Source organism: Polypterus senegalus, chromosome 14 (genome assembly GCF_016835505.1).
Source record: "Polypterus senegalus isolate Bchr_013 chromosome 14, ASM1683550v1, whole genome shotgun sequence".
Taxonomy (NCBI): domain Eukaryota; kingdom Metazoa; phylum Chordata; class Cladistia; order Polypteriformes; family Polypteridae; genus Polypterus; species Polypterus senegalus.
The window spans coordinates 136,409,489-136,433,043 of NC_053167.1; the positions used below are offsets into that span (position 1 = coordinate 136,409,489).

A 23,555-nucleotide genomic window follows, 5' to 3' on the forward strand; every position below is an offset into this window, starting at 1 on the left:
AAATGTATTTGTGTATTTCTGCATTCTCAAGGGATAACTGTGCTTTGACCTTTAAGTACCTTTTAAAACTGCAAAAAAACGAAATAAATTAAAGATTCATTACAATAACAGGACGGCACGGTGGCGCAGTGGGTAGCACTGCTGCCTCGCAGTAAGGAGACCAGGGTTCGCTTCCCGGGTCCTCCATGCGTGGGTTTTCTCCCACAGTCCAAAGATATGCAGGTTAGGTGCATTGGCGATCCTAAATTGTCCCTAGTGTGTGTGCTTGGCGTGTGGGTGTGTGTGCCCTGCGGTGGGCTGGCACCCCGCCTGGGATTTGTTTCTGCCTTGCGCCCTGTGCTTTCTAGGATTGGCTCCAGCAGACCCCCGTGACCCTGTGTTAAGATATAGCGGGTTGGGTCATGGATGGATGGATAACAATAACAAATTTCCATGGGCTTCATTAACTTCACCTCCAGCCCTAAACCTTCTCCCAAGTCTTTGGTCTTCTTGCTTTCTTTCACTTTATTTTAATGCCTCTCTTTTCTTGTGTTTCCTCAGCAGCAAAGCAAGCTGAATTCTTTCCTCTGGACCATCAAGCGAAGCCCCCCGTCTTACCTGTTTGGGACGATCCACGTTCCTTACACGCGAGTCTGGGATTTCATCCCCGAGAATTCCAAACAAGCCTTCCACCTGAGCAGCAATGTCTTCTTTGAGCTGGACCTCACTGACCCCTACACCATCTCGGCCCTGACCAGCTGCCAGCTGCTTCCCCAAGGCGAGAACCTTCAGACTCTACTCCCCCGTGACTTGTACCGGCGGCTCAAGCGCCATCTGGATTACGTGAAGCACATGATGCCCTACTGGATGACCGCAGACCAGCGGGGCAAAGGCCTTTACGCAGACTACCTCTTTAATGCCATTGCTGGAAACTGGGAGCGCAAAAGGCCTGTTTGGGTCATGTTGATGGTCAACTCATTGACCGAAGCCGATATTCGCTCCCGAGGGGTGCCAGTGCTGGACCTTTACTTGGCTCAGGAAGCAGAGAGGCTACGGAAGAGGACGGGCGCCGTCGAGAGGGTTGAGGAGCAGTGCCACCCCTTGAATGGACTCAATTTTTCCCAGGTAAGAAGAAAAGTTGGCCGTCATTTGGGTCACCTTAGTGGTGGGTAGGGGGTCCGCTTCCGTTCTCCGATAACCGATCGGCCACCTCCTGCTTTTTATTTGTGAGTTTGCCAGACAAGCCATGCTGTGACTAGAAGTGGGAGAAAATGACCACCTCAGGATGAGCTGACCACTTGGCCCAGTGACTTTCCTGGATGCTGATGTTGTTGTTATGAAGCTTCTCAGGTTGGTTTTCAGCTTTTGTGCCAAAACCTGTTGGTGGTCATCCATAAAACCCTGACAATGTGCGCCTTCCAGCAGCAGAACTGGACTTTTAGGAAAATAAGTATCTGGCAGCGACATCTACTGAGGCGTGACCAGTGTGGCTGAGGTGTAACTGGGATGAGCTTCCCACTTCTCAATACAGTGGAGATGACCAGGTGGGCTGAGATGCGGCACAGAGAGGGCCATACTTGGTGTGTTGGGTCACTGACCTGGCCAGGGTACCTACTCAGTAGCAGGGTGAACTTTCCAGTTTTGTTTAATATTTGGGTGACTTGTTATCAGCCTGGACCTTCTTCTGTGTCCTCCATAGCTGAGCTGGCCAGTCTAGGTGAGACGTGACTGAGTTGTGCTGACCACCTCTCTTCTTATTTTAGGGACTGGTTTGACTGATTAGCAGCCAGTGACAGACTTCACTGTGCCCACTATAATCGAGATGGTCGTTCTGAGTTTGGTATCACCGAGTGAACGTTTGGAATTATCTTGTTTAGTTGTGGCCAAAGGGTTCAGCTGGCCAGTCTGATTGTTGGGTCACTGAGACGAGCTTTTTTTACTGTTTTTTGTAGACCTGACCATTCCGGGCTAATCAGTAGTAGTTGGCCTTTTTTTCTGTGTCCAGTTAAAGTGATTTGTTCTTTTTGTGTATTTCAAATAAATGTATTGATTTATAAAGATTTATGTATTGGACTTGTCTGTAAAGCCATTGGTCTGATGGTTCATCTTGAACAACATTTCTGGTGTTTGTTTTTTTAATATTTAAAAGTATATTTTGAACTTTTAAAACTAGGCCTGTGCAGGATGAAAACTGCCTGCTGGGGTTTGGGGCTGGCTGCCTGGGGTACGGCCATCTCTGGGCAGGCTAGTGAAGGTCCTGGACTGCTTTCTGGGTCTTTGGAAGCCCTTTTTTGCTATTTTGTGTGCTGCTCGTCATCACAGTTAGTAGCTGACCACTTCTCCTGAGTCTGATAATCTCATTCAGAGGAGTTGACAATTTCTTCCTAAAGTTGACGAGTTGATAGAACTAGCAGTTGGTGTCTCTTTCTGTATCTTCTGTAGTTGAGCTGGCCGAGTTGACCATTTTGATTTGTTCATAGCTGGTCTTTGCTTCTGTGTCCAGTTAAAGTGAGTTGATCAGTCTGGTCAAGATGTCACTGAGAGGAATTAAACAGTTTCTTACTATAATCATGGCCAGCCCAGCTAATTAGTAGCTTGTGTTCCCATCACTGTCTTTAATATGTGAATTGGTCACTATGGCTAAGGTGTCACTGACTGATGGTGTGCCTGTCTTCCTGTAGAGCTGACCATTCTCTCTCATTAGTGACTGGTCTCTTCTTCTGTGTCCAGTTCAGATGAGATGGCTAGTTTGGAAATTTTGTCACAGACTGAGATTCAAAAGTGTATTTGAACTTAAAAAGCCAGGGCTCCATTTTAGGCCTGTTTAGGCCAACGACTGCCTGCTGGGATTTGGGGCTGGTTGCCTGGGGTACGGTCATCTCTGGGCAGGCTAGTGAAGGTCCTGAACTGCTTTGTGGGTCTTTGGAAGCCTTTTTTTGCTATTTTGTGTGCCACTCGTCATCACTAGCTGACCACTTCCCCTGAGTCTGATAAAATTGAACTGGTCAGCCTGGCTGAGGTGTCATTCAGAGGAGTTGACAATTTCTTCCTAAAGTTGACCAGTCAAGGTATTTCGTAGCTTGTGTTCCCATCACTATCTTATATAGCTGAACTGGTCACTTTGGCTGAGGTGTCCCTGACTGATGGTGTCCATTTCGTCCTGTAGAGCTGACCATTTTGGTTGTTCATAGCTGGTCTTTTCTTCTGTGGCCAGTTCAAGCGAGTTGGCCTGTTTTGGAAGTTGTGTCACTGGCTAAGATTTAAAAGTGTATTTGAACTTACAAAGCCGGCGCTCCATTGTAGGCCTGTGCAGGCCAAAGACTACCTGTTGGGGTTTGGGTCTGGCTGCCTGGGTTACGGCCATCTCTGGGCAGGCTAGTGGAGGTCCTGGACTGCTTTCTGGGTCTTTGGAAGCCTTTTTTTGCTATTTTGTGTGCTGCTCGTCATCACAGTTAATAGCTGACCACTTCTCCTGAGTCTGATAAAATTGAACTGGTCAGTCTGGCTGAGGTGCCATTCAGAGGAATTGACAATTTCTTCCTAAAGTTCACGAGTTGAGAGAAATAGCAGTTGGTGTCTCTTTCTGTATCTTCTGTAGTTGAGCTGGCCAAGCTGACCATTTTGGTTTGTTCATAGCTGGTCTTTGCTTCTGTGTCCAGTTAAAGTGAGTTGATCAGTCTGGTCAAGATGTCACTGAGAGGAATTTACAGTTTCTTACTATAATCATGATCAGCCCAGCTAATTAGTAGCTTGTGTTCCCATCACTGTGTTTAATACATGAACTTGTCACTTTGGCTGAGGTGTCACTGACTGATGGTGTCCATTTCTTCCTGTAGAGCTGACCATCACTGATTTGTTCATAGCTGGTCTTTCCTTCTGTGTCCAGTTCAGGTGAATTGGTCTGTTTTGGAAGTTGTGTCGCTGGCTGAGATTCAAAAGTATATTTGAAGTTCAAAAGCCGGGGCTCCATTTTAGGCCTGTGTAGTCCAAAGACTGCCCATTATTTCTTATTTCTTCTTTTAGAGCTGACCATTTTGGTTTGTTCATAGCTGGTCTTTGCTTCTGTGTCCAGTTAATGTGAGTTGGTCAGTCTGGACAAGATGTCACTGAGAGGAGTTGACAATTTCTTACTATAATAATGACCAGTCCAGCTAATTAGTAATTAGTGTTCTCATCATTGTCTTTCATACTTGAACTGGTCACTTTGGCTGAGGTGTCACTGACTGATGGTGTCCCATGTCTTCCTGTAGAGCTGACTATTCTCTCTCATTAGTGACTGATCTCTTCTTCTGTGTCCAGTTCAGGTGAGATGGCTAGTTTGGAAATTTTGTCACAGACTGAGATTCAAAAGTGTATTTGAACATAAAAAGCTGTGGCTCCATTTTAGGCCTGTGTAGGCCAACGACTGCCTGCTGGGGTTTGGGGCTGGCTACCTGGGGTACGGTCATCTCTGGGCAGGCTAGTGAAGGTCCTGGACTGCTTTCTGGGTCTTTGGAAGCCTTTTTTTGCTATTTTGTGTGCTGCTCGTCATCACAGTTAGTAGCTGACCACTTCCCCTGAGTCTGATAAAATTGAACTGGTCAGTCTGGCTGAGGTGTCATTCTTCTTGGAGAGCTGACCATTTTGGTTTGTTCATAGCTGGTCTATATTTCTGTGTCCAGTTTATAGGAGTTGGTCAGTCTGGTCAAGATTTCAATGAGAGGAGTTGGCAGTTTCTTACTATAATCATGACCAGTCCAGCTAATTAGTAGCTTGTGTTCCCATCACAATTTTATATAGTTGAACTGGTCACTGTGGCTGAGGTGTCCATTTCTTCATGTAGTGCTGACCATTCTCTCTCATTAGTGACTGATCTCTTCTTCTGTGTCCAGTAAGGTTGAACTGCCAGTCTGGTTGAGATGTCACAGAGGAACGGACAGTTTCTACCAGTTGAGCTGGTCAGGTGTGGTGGGCCGAGCTGTCACTGACCAGTATTGTCCGTTTCTAATTAGATATCTAATTATTAGCTTGTGTTCCCATCATTCTCTTCCATAGTTGAACTGGTCGCTGTGGCTGAGGAGTCATTCACAGATGGTGCCTATTCCTTCTTTTAGGGCTGACCAGTCTCGTTTTCTGTGTCCAGTAGCGGTGAGGCGCCAGTCTAGTTGAGATGTCACTGACAATTTCGACTACAGGCAGTTGAACTGGTCATGCGGTCACTGGTTGATGTTGTCTGTTTCTTCTCATCGTGCTGATCATTCATTGCTGGTCTTTCCTTCTGTGTCCAGCTATGGTGAGTTGGTCAATCTGCATGGACATTGACTCCGCCCCTTCAGGTCCCCACGCTGTAAATTCGGCCGCTGACGGGAGAAGACGCTCATTCTTACACCAAACCAGAGACGGGACCGAGTTACCCGCAGAGAACGGCAATATTCTGTGAAGCCTTTCTGTTGCCGTGTGTGGCGGCCCTCGATTTTGCTTCCTATGATTTGTGTGAATTAAATGGGGACGACCGGTTTAAGACCCCCAAGCAAAACTAGATTAAGTAAAAGAAGGATGTGCTGAGGTCATCGTTGGCACCACCAAAGTTTTCCACTGCTGGACTTCCCAAGGAGCATATGGTGCAAAACTGCAAATGGTGCAGCTGAAGCAGGTTTCACAAAAGTGACACACATACTGTACTGAATATCGCTCTATTATTGGGAGGGAGACGAGGGAGACGAGACGTGGTCTTCTCGGAAGATACTTTGAAGTCCCGTGAGACAAAAGGACAGCCGCTGTACAGGCTTTGAAATGATAGGCAGAACTCGCAGCTCGCCAACAGCAGCAAGCCAGCAGCTGATCCGACCTCATCTCCTTAGCGTACGTTCAGCCCCCCTCACCCCCCTTCGCAACGGCAGTAGCGAGAAAGAGATTTAACGACCCCTGGGGATGGAAATAAATGACAAAGAGTAGATGACAAAGTAGAAGGTCGTAACAAATTCAAAAACGTTGGCGCAGTACCAGGCCTGAGGAGAGGGGTGTGCACCGGTACAACGCTTCCGGGACTATGAAGCTCAAGGGGACCCATGAACCCCAACACGTCCCATAATTTTTATTATAATTTGAATATTTATTTATTTAATTCATTTAATTTTTATTGTATTTTTAAAATTTTGCAAGCCTGGCTAGTTATTTATAAAATTAAAAAGGCATGTGGGTCACAGGGTACTTAGCAGCGGTCAACAGTTTACAATGTAAGAGACATTGAAGAAGGCCGCCCTGGGGGAGAAGTCACGTGGTCTACAAGGGTATTCCCCGCTCGGTGGGAAGTGACGAGGAGGAGGGGTTTCTGGGAGCAGTGAGAAGAAACTCATCAGCCGGCAAACAAGTACGTCACGTAGTCGCCTCGTTCGGAGACGCTGTGAAATCGTTTCAATGTGGCAGTGAACATTTCTGAGAGGTTCAGCTTCCACTGGAAGTACCTAACAATTCCTGTAGATCAGTGGCAGATCTTGTAATGGAGATGAGTCATCTGCCAGCTGTTCATCGATCAAATTTTGGAGAGAACCATCTGAGCCCATTGGAGCTTGAAAAAGTACAAACTGGAAGGACTCTTTCCAGATATACGCGTCAGTCTGCCACTGTCACCTCCGCAGAGTGCTCATTCAGCAAGCTAAAGCTGGTGAAACCTTTTCTAAGATCCACTATGTCAGAAATTCGACTAGTAGATTTGGCAAGACTCGGTACTGAACCTGATCGAGCAAAACTGATTCATTTTGATTATAGCAGTAGAGTGTTGTACCGTGTTAGCCATGGACTGATACAGGAGATAGTAGGGTGAAATGACGCCTTTTATTGGCTAACTAAACAGATTACAAATGCAAGCTTTCGAGGCAGCTAAGGCCCCTTCATCAGGCGAGGTGTGACAAAGAAACGGAAAAATCCTCTCGCTTATATTGGGACAGCAAAATGAATTTTTTCTTTCATCTTAACAACCTTTTTGTTTAAATGTTAGCAAAATGAATACACCTAAGATGAATTAACCCTGAAAGAAGAGAACAATGAACTAATAAAATGTAGAGATAAGGTAACCATCACTAGAGAAAGTCCTGTAAGGTTTTCTTGAAGTGCATTGTCTGTAAGATACAGTAGGCCTCTGATATGGTCAGCTGGTCAGTCAGTCTGTTAGTCCACATATCTGCTCATAAAACTCTTGTCTCTATTCAGACCATTTTGCAGAGTGTTGAATTTAAGTATAAGTTTGTATTCCAATTATCTCCGCTCCTGTTGGGTCTGCAAATTACCCATAAGCACAGTGACCCTCAGATTAATTATGCTGTGGCCATTGCTGTTAAAGTGTGCTGCCACCGGAAGATCAACACTGGTCTGCTGTGAATTTCCCTTTGGGATTAATAAAGTTATCAATCTATCTATCTATCTATCTATCTATCTATCTATCTATCTATCTATCTATCTATCTATCTATCTATCTATCTATCTATCTATCTATCTATCTATCTATCTATCTATCTATCTATCTATCTATCTATCTGTATGTATTATATAGTGCCTTTCTATCTATCTATCTATCTATCTATCTATCTATCTATCTATCTATCTATCTATCAAGTGTACAGTGTATTTTCTACCTATCCAACAGATGGACAGAAGTGAAAGGCACTATATTTTCTATAAAGTCATATGAAAAAGTTTGGGACCCCCTCTCAGCCTGCATAATAATTGACTCTCCTTTCAACAATAAAGATGCCAGTGGTACGTCTTTCATTTCCTAGGAGTATTACGGTGTATTCTGAACAAAGATTTTTAGTGACGCAGTACTTAGTATGAAATTAAATCAAATGTGAAAAACTGGCTGTGCACAAATGTGGTCCCCTTGTCATTGTGCTGATTTGAATGCCTGTCACTGCTCAACGCTGATTACTTGGTATGATGAGCTCGTGAAGCCTTGAACTTCATAGACAGGAGTGTCCAGTCATGAGTGGTCAAAGGTATTTAAGGTGGTCAATTGCAAGTTGTGCTTCCTTCCCTTTGACTCTCCTCTGAAGAGTGACAGACAGCATGGGATCCTCAAAGCAACTCTCAAAAGATCTGAAAACAAAGATTGTTGAGTCTCCTGGTTTAGTGGAAGGCTACAAAAAGCCATCTCAGAGGTTTAAACTGTCAGTTTCAACTGTAAGGAATGGAATCAGGAAATGGAAGGCCACAGGCACAGTTGCTGTTAAACCCAGCAGGTCTGGCAGGCCAAGAAAAATACAAGAGCGGCATATGAGCAGGATTGTGAGAATGGTGACAGACAACCCACAGATCACCTCCAAAGACCTGCAAGAACATCTCGCTGCAGATGGTGTATCTGTACATCGTTCTACAATTCAGCACAATTTGTACAAAGAACATCAGTATGGCAGGGTTATGAGAGAGAAGCCCTTTCTGCACTCACATCACCAACAGAGTCGCTTGTTGTATCAAATGCTCATTTAGACAAGCCAGATTCATTTTGAAACAAAGTGCTTTGGACTGATGGCACAAAAATGGAGTTATTTGGTCAGAACAAAAAGCACTTTGCATGGAGGAAGAAGAAAACCGCATTTCAAGTAAAACACCTGCTACCTCCTGTTAAATGTGGTGGAGGTTCCATCATGCTGTGGGGCTGTGTGGCCAGTTCAGGGACTGGGGCCCTTGTTAAAGTTGACGGTCGGATGAAATCAACCCAATATCAACTTCTTCTTCAGGATAATGTTCAAGCATCAGTCACAAAATTGAACTTATGCAGGGGTTGGATATTCCAACAAGACAATGACCCAAAACACAGTTGGAATATTTACAAAGACATTCATGCAGAGGGAGAAGTACAATGTTCTGGAATGGCCGTCACAGTCCCCTGACTTGAATATCATCGACAATCTATGGGATGATTTGAAGAAGGCTGTCCATCAAATTGAACTGAACTGGAGAGATTTTGTATGAAGAAAGGTCAGAAACACCTCCATCAGAGTCCAGACACTCATCACAGGCTACAGGAGGACAGCGTCTGGAGGCTCAAAGGAGCAAAAGGAGGCTCAACTGAGTATTGATGTCATATCTCTGTTGGGTGCCCACATTTATGCACCTGTCTAATTCTGTTATGATGCATATTGCATATTTTCTGTTAATCCAATAAACTTAATGTCCCTGCTGAAATCCTACTGTCTCCATAAGGCATGTCAGATATTAAAAGGAAGTTGCTACTTTGACAGCTCAGCCAATGAGAAACACAAATCCAAAGAATTAAGAGGGGTTCCTAAACTTTTTCGCATGACTGTACATGTGTGTAGAATTTTCTGTAAGGGCCCACACACCTTCTTTGATTTTCTCTCAGCGGCCCTGTGCGGTTCACATGCACAACAGGTTAGAGACAATGAAAGGATGAAAATTCGAAAGTCTCAAAAAAAGGATAGTAAAGATCGCATTAGCACAAACAAACGAAAATTCTAACTCGGTGAAATAACGGAACACCGAAAAGAGATCGAATATATATTGTTCGGATTTAAACTTGTAGATCGTCTAATTTGTGTTGCCAGTGGGAATTAAAAGATTCCAAAAACGTTGGCGCGGTATGAAGTCCCGTGAGACAGAGACTTTTAATATGAGATTCTTTCAAGTCACTCCCTACTTACGACTATTTTCAAACACGGCCACAGTCATCTAACATCAGTCGTGTGAATGCTTTTGGCAGACATGCTTCCTGCGCTCTTAGCTCTTCTAAATTTTAGCAGGACAATAATTTTATAAGTTTTAGATGACATGTTAATGCTCCGGTTTCCTCCCACAGTCCAAAGACATGCAGATTAGGTGCATTGACGATTCTAAATTGTCCCTAGTGTGTGCCTGGTGTGTGTGTGTGTGTGTGCCCTGCGGTGGGCTGGCGCCCTGCCCGGGTTTGTTTCCTGCCTTGTGCCCTGTGTTGGCTGGGATTGGCTCCAGCAGACCCTCGTGACCCTGTAGTTAGGATATAGCAGTTTGGATGATGGATGGATGGATAGATGACACGTCACCGACTAAGCGAAGAAGAAAAAAGCGTGGACAAACATTCGACAAAGTTATTTTATTTATTAGAGTGAAAGAAATGATATTCACTCACACACAGTTATACGTTGAGTCGTCACGATGAAAGTCCAAACACGGAGGCAAAATTCAATGCGATCTTGAAGAAAAGTTCATTCCAAGTATTGTTTTTACAAAGGTTTTAAAGTAAACGTGAAAAGAATACATTTATCAATCTCTTTAAATTGTATATCCGGTACACCAAACCCGGGGGAGGGCGAGCAAAGCGAGCAGGGGGCGGAGCCTCCTAATATACAATAATTAAATAGTAATAACAGAAGTTAATGCCGTATATTAATCTTGGCAATACAACAATAATCGAATCTGGTAACTGGCAGACGGTCCACCGAGTCTCACGTCGTCATCCTTGTCTCGGTCACATCGGCTGTCCCGTTCAGTCGTCCCCTGAGCAGCTCATATATTAGGGGGCACCCAACATCTTTAAAGTGCTTCGGGCCTCCAGTGCTCTTAATGCGGCCCAACACTTCCAGTGGCGACTTGCAGTTCCTTCACTGGAGCTCGAAGTGCAGCATGGTGCCAATTCCCTCAGAGAGCTCAGTGGGACAGAACGGCGGCACACGTCCAAAAACAGGGCTGGCCATGGCAGCTGCTGCCAGTGTCCCATGTACTGTGAGAATTTGTCACGCTGCTAATGAAAACGTCACAGTAAGCGGCCATTTCAACAGCACGCTAACTGATAGCTCTGACCGAGGTGGGAAAACGTAAGGAAGATTTTGAGCATGCCAGTGGCGGTGGCATGAGAGCTGCTATGTCGAGTGGCTGCCCCCTATTTACTTATTTCTTTTTGTAAATGCTGAACTCAGTTCTCTGGAGAAAGCAGGGTGCAGCTCACCTCTCGTTGCTGGGTCTCACCCGCACTGTCGCTGGCAGCACGGAGTCTCCCGGCCACTCTGGTAACTCAAGCGGCTGCTGACAGCGGCCCGGTGCTAATTTGAGAAGCTCCCACCCTAACGTCCTGCTTTCATCAGCCCCTCTTAACAGCATCATCCGGAGGTGCCTGTCAAGCACGCCCGAGGCTGAAGATCCTGTGAATCTGGCAACGTTAATTACGACTTGGCAGGGGCTTTGGAAAGAGCGCTGAAGGGTGGGAGCGCCAGAGTAGACCCCGCAACACGGTAGGAAATGCCGGCACGGCGAAGCGTTCAGGTGCACTGGGGACCCCGTTAAGTGTCTGGAAAGTTCAAAGGCTGAGAGCACATTTTTGTTTTTAAATGCTCTTGTAACGCTGAGCTTTATAGAAAAATGTGATTACGCGTGTTAGTGGGGTACGTAAAACATACTGGTCAAAAAAAATGAAAGGACCCCTTTATAATGAGAGTATAGCATTCTGGGCTATTGATCTGCTCAGTGAAGTAGCAGAGGGGCTTGGTCATCAGTTTCAGCTGCTTTGGTAACACTTGAGGGGTCACAATGAGAGAGACGACCCCCAAAACAGGAGTGAATGGACTAACAGCTGGAGGGAGGCCACTGACATTTTTCCCTCCTCATCTGTTTTGTCACTCGTTTCTCATTTGGCTACGGTCAGTGTCACTACTGGTACCATGAGGCCATACCTGGACCCTACAGAGCTGGTACAGGTAGTCCAACTTCTCCAGGATGGCATATCAATACGTGCCTGTCATTGCCAGAAGGTCTGCTGCGTCTTCCAGCACAGTCTCAAGGGCATGGAGGACATTCCAGGAGACAGGCAGGCAGTTACAATAGGAGAGCTGGACAGGGCCCCTTGTAGAAGGTCCTTAACCAATCAGCAGGACCCACCAGTATCTGCTCCTCTGGGCGAGGAGGACCAGGATGAGCACGGGCAGAGCCTACAAAATGACCTCCAGCAGGAAGGCCGGCCACTGTTGTGAATGTCTCTGACCAAACAATCAGAAACAGACTTCACGAGGGTGGCCTGAGGGCCCAACGTCCTCTAGTTGGCACCGTTGAGCTCGATTGGCATTTGCCATAGAATACCAGAATTGGCAGGTCCACCACCTGTGCTTTCACAGATGACGGTGGGTTCACCCTGAGCACATGTGACAGACGTGAAAGGGTCTGGAGAAGCCGTGGAGAACGTTATGCTGCCTGTAACATTGTTCAGCATGGCCACTTCGGTGGTGGGTCAGTGATGGTCAGTCTGGGGAGGGAGGCATATCCATGGAGGGACACACAGACCTCTACAGGCTAGAGATCAGGATCTTGACTACCATTAGGTATCGGGATGAAATCCTTGGACCCAATGTCAGACCCTATGCGGGTGCGGGTTCCTCCTGGTGCACCACAATGCCCGGCCTCATGTGTCGATAGATAGATAGATAGATAGATAGATAGATAGATAGATAGATAGATAGATAGATAGACAGTGAAAGATAGATATATAGATAGATAGATAGATAGATAGATAGATAGATAGATAGATAGATAGATAGATAGATAGATAGATAGATAGATAGATAGATAGATAGATAGATACTTTATTAATCCCAAGGGGAAATTCCCATTATCCAGCAGCAGTATACTGATACAAAAAATAATATTAAATTAAAGAGTAATAAAAATGCATGTAAAAGGAGACAATAACTTTGTATAATGTTAACGTTTACCCCCCCGGGTGGAATTGAAGAGTCGCATAGTGTGGGGTCTCCTCAGTCTGTCAGTGGAGCAGGATGGTGACAGCAGTCTGTCGCTGAAGCTGCTCTTCTGTCTGGAGATGATCCTGTTCAGATGATGCAGTGAACTCTCCATGATTGGCAGGAGTCTGCTCAGCGCCCGTCGCTCTGTCACGGATGTCAAACTGAACAGCTTCATTCCTACAATAGAGTCTGCCTTCCTCACCAGTTTGTCCAGGTGTGAGTCGTCCCTTTTCTTTATGCTGCCTCCCCTGCACACCACCGCATAGAAGAGGGCGCTCGTCACATCCGTCTGATAGAACATCTGCAGCATCTTATTGCATATGTTGAAGGACGCCAGTCTTCTAAGGAAGTATAGTCGGCTCTGTCCTCTCTTACACAGAGCATCAGTATTGGTAGTCCAGTCCAATTTGTAATCCAGCTGCACTCCCAGGTATTTATAGGTTTGTACCCTCTGCACAGTCACCTCTGATGATCATGGGGTCCATGAGGGGCCTGGGCCTCCTAAAATCCACCACCAGCTCCTTGGTCTTGCAGGTGTTCAGGTGCCTCCTGCCCACTCCTGATACATCCCATAATAGCAGTGTCGTCAGTGAACTTTTGCACGTAGCAAGGCTCCGAATCGTATTGGAAGTCTGATGTATGTTGACTGAACAGGACCAGAGAAAGTCCAGTCCCCTGCGGTGCTCCTGTGCTGCTGACCACAATGTCAGACCTGCAGTTCCTAAGACGCACATACTGAGATCTGTCTGTAAGATAGCCCACGATCCATGCCACCAGGTATGAATCTACTCCCATCTCTGTCAGCTTGTCCCTAAGGAGCAGAGGTTGGATGGTGTTGAGGGAGCTAGAGGAGTCCAGAAACATAATTCTTACAGCACCACTGCCTCTGTCCAAGTGGGAGAGGGATCGGTGTAGCATCGATGAAGGCATTGATCCCATTGACTGACCCCCACGCTCACTCGCCTGACCTCAATCCAGTAGAACACCTCTGGGTGGAACATTACGTTCCAGCACATCCAACACCTCAACCTGTCCAGGAGCTCAGTGATGCGCTGGTCCAGATCTGGGAGGAGATCCTTCAGGACACCATCCATCATCTCATTAGGACGTTGTCAGGCGCGTGTGTGTGTGTGTTCATACAAACTACTGAGTTCAACTTGGAGTTCCTGCAATGAGATTTGGGATGATTGGACTCGCCTGCCTGCCTGTCACGTCATTGTTCCCCTTTGATTTTCGGGGTGTCCCTCTGTCGGTTGATCCTATCGTTCCTCACACATCACCATATCAGTCCATAGCAGTAGAGATGGCCAGCAAGATTTTATTCCCCATTGAGATCTGATGTGTTTTCAAAGTGTCCTTTTAATGTTTTTGAGCAGGTTATTCATGACAATATCACGGAGTTGAAAACCAAGCCCAAATAGCAGTGGCGTCACCAAGAGGTTTGTGAATCACACTGCGTGACACCCAAATGACCAAAGGGGACAGCCCCAAAGACTCGATCAAATGACTGACTGTTCGTGAGCCATTAATAGTGGGAATTAAAGAGCCGGGTGTTCTTTAACATATGACGAAGCGTCTGTTAGGGGGCTCTACTCATCATGTCACCGGGGGGACCGTGGGGGTTGGGGGGTCTTCATCAGGCATTGATTACTGCACTGGGTGTCACCACTGTTAACATGTTAAGCATAGTGGCGTGCAAAAGTATTCAATCCCCTTGAAAGTCGTTATAATTTTCGGCATGGCCAAAGAGTTGCACATGTCTTTATCCATTCGGTAATTTAATATGAACACTTCTGCCGTAAGAACACGTTTCCAAAGTCTCTGTTGACATTTAACTGAAGAAGACAAACTCCAGAGTTAGTCTTTAAAGTATTTAAACCTCTGCGGTTTAGGTGTCCAGGTTTACACAAATGACACAAAGGTGACCGTCATCTGACAGCCAGAATTAAACATAGTGAGGTACAACGTGCCAGTCCTGTGCATATCTCTGGATAGAAGAAACCCCCTTTGTAAGGTTCATGGTCTTTGTTGGACAATCGCGGCAGACATGAAGACAAAGGAGCATCCTGCTGATGTGAGAAAGAAATAAAAGAAATTGAAATGCACAAGGCAGGAAATGGTGACAAACAAATATCAAAAAGTTTGAATGTCCCGTCAAGCACGGCTGGACCCATCATTAGAGAGTTGAAGGACCATCACGGCAGCCAGACTCTTACTAGAACAGGCCAGCCCTCCAAATGAAACATCAGAGCGAGATGTCGACTGGTCAGAGAGGCCACTAAAAATCCAACTGTCCCCCTCAGACATCTGCAGTGCTGTTTGGCTGACACTGGAGTGACGGTGCAGAGGTCCGCAACTTCAAGAGCTCTCCATAAAACAGGAGGGTAGCAAGAGAGGAGCCATTTCTGAAGAAGGTCCACCTAAAACCACGTATGGCATTTCATACAAAGCTTGAAAAAGACACAGCTAAGATGTAGCAGAAGGTCTGATGGTCAGACGAGACCAAACTAGAACTTCAAAGAGTAAAACTAACACTGGCCAGGCCTACGGTGACATATGGTGGTGGTAGCATCAGGCTATGGGGATGCTTTTCATGTGCTGGGACTGGGAATATTGCCAGAGTTGAATGGACGATGGGTGGGCATAAATATGGCACAATATCGCAGGAAAACCTGTTCCAGTCTGCTAAGAACCTACAGCTCGGGAGAAGATGATGACCCTCAGCTTGGGCTCAGAGGGACCCTGGAAAGGCTGAAAGACAGAAAGATGAATGTTTTGGAAGGGCCGAGTCAAAGCCCTGATCTTAACCCCATTGGGAATCTGTGACACTGTTTTGAAAAACGGCTACCACAGAGGCGCCAGCCCACCAGCCTAGAGGGTCTCCATCAATTCTGCCAAGAAGAATGGGGAAGAATCACTCCTGGTGTGCAAACCCGGGACAAACGCTGCCCACAAGACTGAAGGCTTCTTGACAAAGTGTGACTGTGTGGGCCTTGAATACTTTGGAGTTTGTCTTCTTCAGTTAAATATCAACCGAAAAAGGTTTATGTGGACTTTGGAGACGCATTGTTACAGCTGACATTAAAAATACAAAATGGATAAATATGGGGACATCATGCTGAAAATTGGGGACTGAATACTTTTGGGACCTTTACATTAGATTTTATTCTGTGTATTGTATTGTATTGTATTGACCCCTACTGCATGCCCAACCTACCTGGAAAGGGGTCTCTCCCAAGGTTTCTTCCATTTTTTCCCTACAAGGGTCTTCTTAGAGAGTCAAGGCTGGGGGGCTGTCAAGAGGCAGAGCCTATTAAAGCCCATTGTGGCACTTCTTGTGTGATTTTGGGCTATTCAAAAATAAACTGTATTGTATTGTATTCTGTAAATACACGGGTATGACAGTAGGATATACCATTTATCTGCGTGCTGATTGGTATAAATTCAAATGATTTAAATATGTAAATGAAGTTCCTGTATTTTAAGGTCCTGTTTTGACTGCCGTGATTTGTTAGAGGGCACTGAAGCAACTCCCTTTAAGCTTTTCGTAATAAAGACGTTCATTTTTGGATTCACTTGTAATGAGGACTTTACAGTGACGTCACTGCCACATGGGCTTGTGGTGGCACAACTGCTTTCACAGGCTGTGAACTGCAACTCAAAATGATGGACAAAAACCAAATGCACCTGTGGCCTGCTGCTAGCTGTTGGTTGTGGTGGGTCGATGGCTAATTATCAGGTCAACTGTACACGTATAGCGCCTTTAAAATAAGTAAAATTTGACCAAAATGCTTTACAACAATAAAATCAACAACGGATCACAAGAAAGAGAGAAACCAGTAAGAAAGTGTACACATGGTGTAACATTCAGGTGTGTTTGAGGACTGTGCAAGGACCATGGTCCTCAAAGTTCAGTGGGTGGGTTCTGGAACCTTCTCAATCCATTTCAGGGTTGTGGGGGCTAATGGCTGTCCCACTGGGACTGGACAAAAGACTGAAAAACAGGTCTGGGAGGGCTGTAGTCCATCACTGGGACCACTCTCTCTCTCTCTCTATCTCTCTCACACACACACCATATTCACACACAATGATAATTTGCAAAAAAGATCACCTTCTGTAATTAAGTCCTTCTTTGCAGGCCATTGTGGTCTTCATGAAATGGGACTTGTCAAGCTGTACAGTTAAGACAAACTAGCTGTGATATCCGTCCAAGAACAGGTTAAAATCTATGTAATCAACATAGACCTCAGCGTCAACATTTGCAGTGCACCGACTATCGGAATGAATTTTGTAACGCATGTAGTAATAAAATGAATCGCATTTGTCATTCCAACAGATGCCGCATCACAAGCATTAACACTGGTGTTCAAAATCCTATACTAAATGGCATATAAGAGAGACATAAAAAAAATGCATTGCATTTTTCATCTCAACAGATGGAACATCACAAATAGCATTCATTTTATTACTACGAATGTTTGTGATGCACCATCTGTTGAAATGAAAAAAAGCAACGCACAGTACATGTCTCTGTTATATGCCATTTAGCATGGGATTAACAAAGATAGTATTAATCATGCTTGTGATACACCACCTGTTGGAAGGACAAATGAGATGCATTTTATTACTAAAAATGTTAGTGATGTGCCACCTTTTGGAATGACAGAGGTATGGAAACTAGACAGACACACACACACTTATCCTTTTATTCAGGTATGTATTTTATAATGCATGTAGTAATAAAATTAATTAATTTCAACAAATGGCACATCACAAACATCAACACTGGTGTGCAAAGTCCCATACTAAATGGTATAAGAGAGACATATGCATTGCATTTTTCAATCCAACAGATGGCGCATCACAAACATCTGTAGTAATTCATTTTATTACTACAAATGTTTGTGATGCACCATCTGTTGGAATGAAAAAAGCAACGTACATGTCTCTGTTATATGCCATTTGGTATGGGATGCACAAAGGCAGTATTAATAATGTTTGTGATACACCACCTATTGGAAGGACAAATGTGATGGATTTTCTTACTACAAATGTTAGTGATGTGCCATCTTTTGGAATGACAGAGATATAACAACTGCAAAGACACATACACACTTATGCTTTTATTCAGGTATGTATTTAGTAATGTAGGTAGTAATAAAATGAATTCATTTTAACAAATGGCACATCACAAACATTAACACTGGTTCTGAAAATCCCATACTAAATGGCATATACAGTAAGAGAGACATATGCATTGCATTTTTCATTCCAGCAGATGGAGCATCATAAACATTTGTAGTAATTGATTTTATTACTGCAAATGTTTGTGATGCACCATCTGTTGGAAATAATAATGCAACGTACATGTCTCTGTTATATGCCATCTGGCATGGGATTCACAAAATCAATCAATCAATCAACATTTATTTATATAGCACATATTCATACAAAAAATGTAGCTCAAAGTGCTTTACAAAATGAATAGAAAAATAGAAGACACAATAAAAAATAAACATAAGTCAACATTAGTTAACATAGAATAAGTAAGGTCCGATGGCCAGGGTGGACAGAAAAAACAAAAAAAAAAAAACTCCAAAAGCTGGAGAAAAAAAATAAAATCTGTAGGGGTTCCAGACCACAAGACCACCCAGTCCCCTCTGGGCAATCTACCTAACATAAATCAAACAGTCCTCTTTGTATTTAGGGTTCTCATGGAAGGACTTGATGATGATGGTCACGTAGACTTCTGGCTTTCAGTCCATCAATGTTGGTGCATCATGAAAGTAGGGGTCAGTACGGATTTTGGAGCCACCATGAATAGTTATTATGATGAATTAAACATACAGAGTATCAGATTTAAGTTAAAGTGAAGTTAAGCAGTATTAATAATGTTTGTGATACACCACCTGTTGGAAGGACAAATACGATGCGTTTTATTACTAAAAATGTTAGTGATGTGCCTTCTTTTGGAATGACAGAGATATAGCAACTGGACAGACACACACACGCTTACACTTTTATTCAGATATGTATTTTGTAATGCATGTAGTAATAAAATGACTTGCATTTATCATTCCAACAGATGGCGCTCCAACAATCGCACTCTACTCCCCCTGCCCTGACGAGTGTTGTGGCCCATATTTTCCCCATGTAAGTATCTTCACCACTGGAGGTGCCCGTAGGTGACCTGAGCACGATTATCAGAGTGCTATTGAGTGTGATTGTTGGCGCGTGACCCGCTATGAACCACGAACATTAACTTTCAATGTATGCCCTGCACTGCTGTCCCAAAATGCTCACCTTCTCCTTCACCGGCTCCTTCAGTTAAGATTTGCCTCTCTGCTCCAGAGACCACTCCGAACCCTCTGATGGCACGTTGAAGCTCTTTGCAAGCCGCTCTCCGTCTGCTGTTGTTTCATTTGAGATTCTTAAAGGCATCGGAATCGCCAAGCTCTGTAATCCCAGGGTTCTGGTTTGAATTTGCCGGATTTTTTTGTCTGGATTTGCTGTCCTGGAAAATGTCTCTGCTGATGAACGCCTGATGCAGGATCGCAGGCATCCGGACCTCTGGAGCGGCCCCCGGGCTGCCGTTGGAGTGATGGAGTCGCCACATTGGATGTTCTCAGGGTGTTCTCAATGTCCCCTTTGAGTTCTCACTGGAGACCCCACACTCGTCACTCTCCGCTGAGATGAACAAGTGGGAAGGATGGCTTGTCTTGACTTGCAGTTTGTTCTATTCCTATATTGCATTTTTGGGGTCTATATGAATTCTTCAGAAATGACTTAAGTAAAATAAAAATAGCAATTAATGGGACAAACTGTGAGGTCAGAAAGTTGAGTAGATTGAATCCAGCTCTCCGTCTGTTTTCTGAACCCATGTGTTTAATTACACTGACCTGAGGGACCAGGGGGTGAATCTAGTATTAGGACATTGAGGGTGTGCGCCCAGGGGGCCGTAACAGCAAGGAGACTCTTCAGAGAGACCTCTGCCCTATCCTGATGCTCAGGGTGTGTGCCCGGGGGCCGTAACAGCAGGGAGACTCTTCAGAGAGACCCCTGCCCCACCCTCATTCTCAATGAAATGATGGAGTATCCCCATGCTGAAATGATCCAAAATGATCAAGGGGGCGAATCTGGCATTAGAACATTCTGGGTGTGCACCCAGGGGGTGTAACAGCAAGGAAACCCTCCACAGAGACCCCTGCCCCACCCTCATACTCAAAGAAACAATGGAGTATCCTCATGCCGAAATGACCCAAAATGGTCAAGGGGCAAATCTGGCATCAGGACATTCTGGGTGTGGGCCCAGTGGCCTGTAACAGCAAGGGGTCTTTTCACTGAGAAGCCTCATCGCTCCCTAGACATTTAAAGAAACGTTTGAGTATCCACACTGCAAAATGGCCAAAGGGGACCCCCACATTTAGTCAAAGGTTTAAAATTCCGTGAGATAAAATGAAAATGGGGGACAACCCCCTGCCCCTTCCCCTTGGGGACGATGAAGCGTTCAAGTGAGGAATACCAATGAAGCCGAAAATCAAAAGTGCATTAAACGACTCCGATGTTCTCGCACTTGATTGATAAAAGTATCATCACCTCTTTGGTAAGGAGGGAAGTCACTCAGGGGGGTCTTAATCCAGGCTTGCAGTGGGCCCATTTACACTTGAACATCATACATTTCCGACATTTGTTTTGCCGTACTTAAAGCTTTTAATGGCTATTTGCAAGAAGCGTTTTACAAAGAACGTACGATTGACGTCACTCCCATTTTGTTGGTTGTGAGTTGTTGTCATGTTGTGATGTGATTGTTGTGTCTCCAGAATGTCTTTTGGGACTTTAGTGCTTTTAATCCTGACGACCCCATTGCTGAGTCGCTGGTGTCAGCGGTGGGATCTCGCCTATCGGGGTCACCATGTTCTTCAGCCATGGGAGTCGAGAGGACAATTCCCACCTGCCACTTCACACTGCACCGCTCTTTATAGCCACCTTCCTGGTGCATGGCACCTTACACTGCATGAAAGTAATAAATTGGGGGGACGGGGGTGAACACTGGAACGCACCTCATTTCACACTTCACACCACATCACTCTTCTTTGCACAGTCGCATATTTAGCATTAAGGTTACAGTTCCTGTTGTGAGGTGGGAACGCAACACACAAGAGTGGTCACCTCATACTGGGTCCCACTGGTTCCTGAGCTGCTTCCGTGGTATGTTGTGCCGTGTGCCACATTGAAGCAATAATTGAACCCGTTATCACTTCAAAGCAATCAGGTGCATCCCTCTTCCTAGCCGCTTCTGTGGTGCCCCTTGCCACACTCCGCAAATAATCTCCGCTCTGAACTCACTTCAGAAATATATGTGGGGTGGTCCCCCATGCACACCGGAATGTGCCTCGCTTTGAACTTCACATATTTAACCTAAAGTTTACAGGTCATGTTGTGCGGTGGGAGCACAACACAGGAAAGTGACCAGGAAGCACAAGTGGCACAGGACCAGCATCATAAGGAACTCGTGGAACTCTCGGTTCCTGGAAACAAAGTTCCTGAGGTGGGGAAGCACCTGGTGGACCACATCCAAGCAATGCTCTCCCCTGTGTGTGTGGGGTCCCCCATGTACTCCTTAGTGCGCCTCACTTTGCGAGTCACATAATGGTTACACTTCCTGTTCTGCAGGGGGTAATGCAACCCACACAAGTGACCAGAGACTACAAGTGGTCCAGGACTTACTCCATACTGGCACTCATTGGATCCTGTGGTGGGAGTGCGGCAATGGCATCCCAAGCCCCCTGCAAGTACACAAGGTGTTGTTTGAAGTGCCCAGGTAATAAAGTACCCAGCTGCTTTCCTGGTGGGCCACATCCAAACAATACTCTCCCCTGTGAACTCGAAGTGGAAGGGGGTGGGGGGTCCCCCATGAGCTCTCAAACGCACATATCTTGCATATCTCTCTTTCTCTCTCTCTCTCTTGATCTCTCTGATCTCTTAGCTGGCGGCTGCAGGAGGTGGTTGACCATGCCACCAGTACACTGCTGTGGGCGCCGTAGGATTCCAGACTCGTTTCAAGAAGCTTTTCCATTTCCATGGCGATGACACTGACCTGGTTTAGGTCGAGTCGTCAGATCTTCTGATCTTCCTCTACTTGTTTGGTCCACATTTTCTTGGCCGTAGTCCGTTGTATCCTCCACTGGGTGGGTCAGCGTCTCCAGGGGAGTCTGTGTGGTGGCCTGTTGGTCCCCGTTCTGCACATTTGGCCAAACCAGCTTAGCCTTTTGTACTGGATTTGTTTGTCGATGGTTGGTTGCTGTTGACATCTCGCTCAGATGATATTTCTGTCTCATTTGTTTAACTGGTTTCTCTTTATCTACTCTTAGGACTTGAGTGAAAATCTGATGACGTTTTAGGTCGTATTTATGCAGAAATATAGAAAATTCTAAAGGGTTCACAAACTTTCAAGCACCACTGTAATAAAGGACCTCATGATAGGATTGGTGTGGAAGGCCGCAGTTGTTTGGTTTGATTCTACATGAACCCCCCTCCCAGTCCCGGAACCCCAATAAGCCCCCCTGCTTCCTCATATTCTTTCAGGGAGAATCTCGTCACCCTACGAGTCAGACTAACCACCCTGGTTGTTTTCATTTGTTCATTTACATGAAAGATAAACTTTTATATTTATAACGCAACTTAAGACAGGACACTTTTTTATGTCATTGCCACGTGTCCCCCGATCCCTTAGGCCCCTTAAATTAAACCGACCAGGTCCTTGGACGGCCGCTCTTTTCGTAAGGCTTCCCGTCCACTTGCCTTTTTGCTGCACGTTCAGTGTGTCGTAACGCCTCGGGACACGTGCCACCTCTGCGGTGAACTCGCGGCATCGCCGTTATTGCTTTGCCGTTTATTTTTTCAAGGGATTCTGTTACCCGCTTACAGATTAGCTGGGGCCTCAAACTGCAGAGGAGTCCATCACATTGACCGCTAATAACACAGTAAATCACGGGGGCCTCCCTGCCATGTGTGTGTGTGTGCTGGGAGCCGCGACAGGTTTTTCTCCCACTGAAGTACGCCAGGCAGACGAGTCGATTCATTTGGCTGCTAATCTGATGCCCCTCGTGAGGAATGCCAGAGCCAGAAAGCTGATCTGTGCCTTTCAAGTCAGGCTTGTCGCCTGCGTGCTTTCATCTTTATCACTGCACTCAAGTTCAGGATTTAGCTAATGAGGGGAGGGGGGGGGTCTTTAAACTTGCTGCCTACTCAGTGTGACAGATAACCCCATCCTCACCAGTAGGGGATCTACCACCAGGGTGCCCAAGGGGCCTTTTCACCAATTTAACCTGCGCCACCCACACCAAACAAAATTTGACTGCTCCAAAATGAACAAGATAACAGAACCCCCATAACACCCCCCCCCCCAAAAAATGTGAGTGCCCCAAAATGAACAAGATAACAGACCCCCCCATAACACCCCCCCCCAAACAAAATGTGAATGCTCCAAAATGAAGAAGATAACTGTGGTGGGCTGATGTCCTGCCCGGGGCTTGTTTCCTGCCTTGTGCCCTGTTTTGGCTGGGATTGGCTCCAGCAGACCCCCGTGACCCTGTATTAGGATATAGTTGGTTTGAAAATGACTGACTGAACAAGATAACATGCCCCACCAACACCCCCAAACAAAATGTGAGTGCTCCAAAATGAACAAGATAACAGACCCCCCATAACACCCCCCAAACAAAATGTGACTGTTCCAAAAATGAACAGGATAACAGACCCCCATAACACCCCCCCAAAAAATGTGAGTGCTCCAAAATGAACAAGATAACAGACCCCCTATAACACCCCCCCAAAAAATGTGATTGCTCCAAAATGAAGAAGATAACTGTGGTGGGC

The 23,555-nt window shown here is 45.5% G+C and overlaps 1 protein-coding gene across 2 annotated transcripts in view; it reads left to right on the forward strand.

Annotated features, from left to right (window-relative positions):
• Window positions 1–23,555, forward strand: part of trabd2b (TraB domain containing 2B) — a 385,425-nt gene that overhangs the window by 22,981 nt on the left and 338,889 nt on the right. Inside the window, exon 2 of one of the 2 annotated variants that reach the window (XM_039735542.1) lies at window positions 541–1,104. In XM_039735542.1, coding sequence (XP_039591476.1) covers window positions 541–1,104 — 564 coding nt within the window. The remainder of the gene's footprint in view (window positions 1–540; window positions 1,105–23,555) is intronic. The other variant, XM_039735543.1, reaches the window with a different exon arrangement.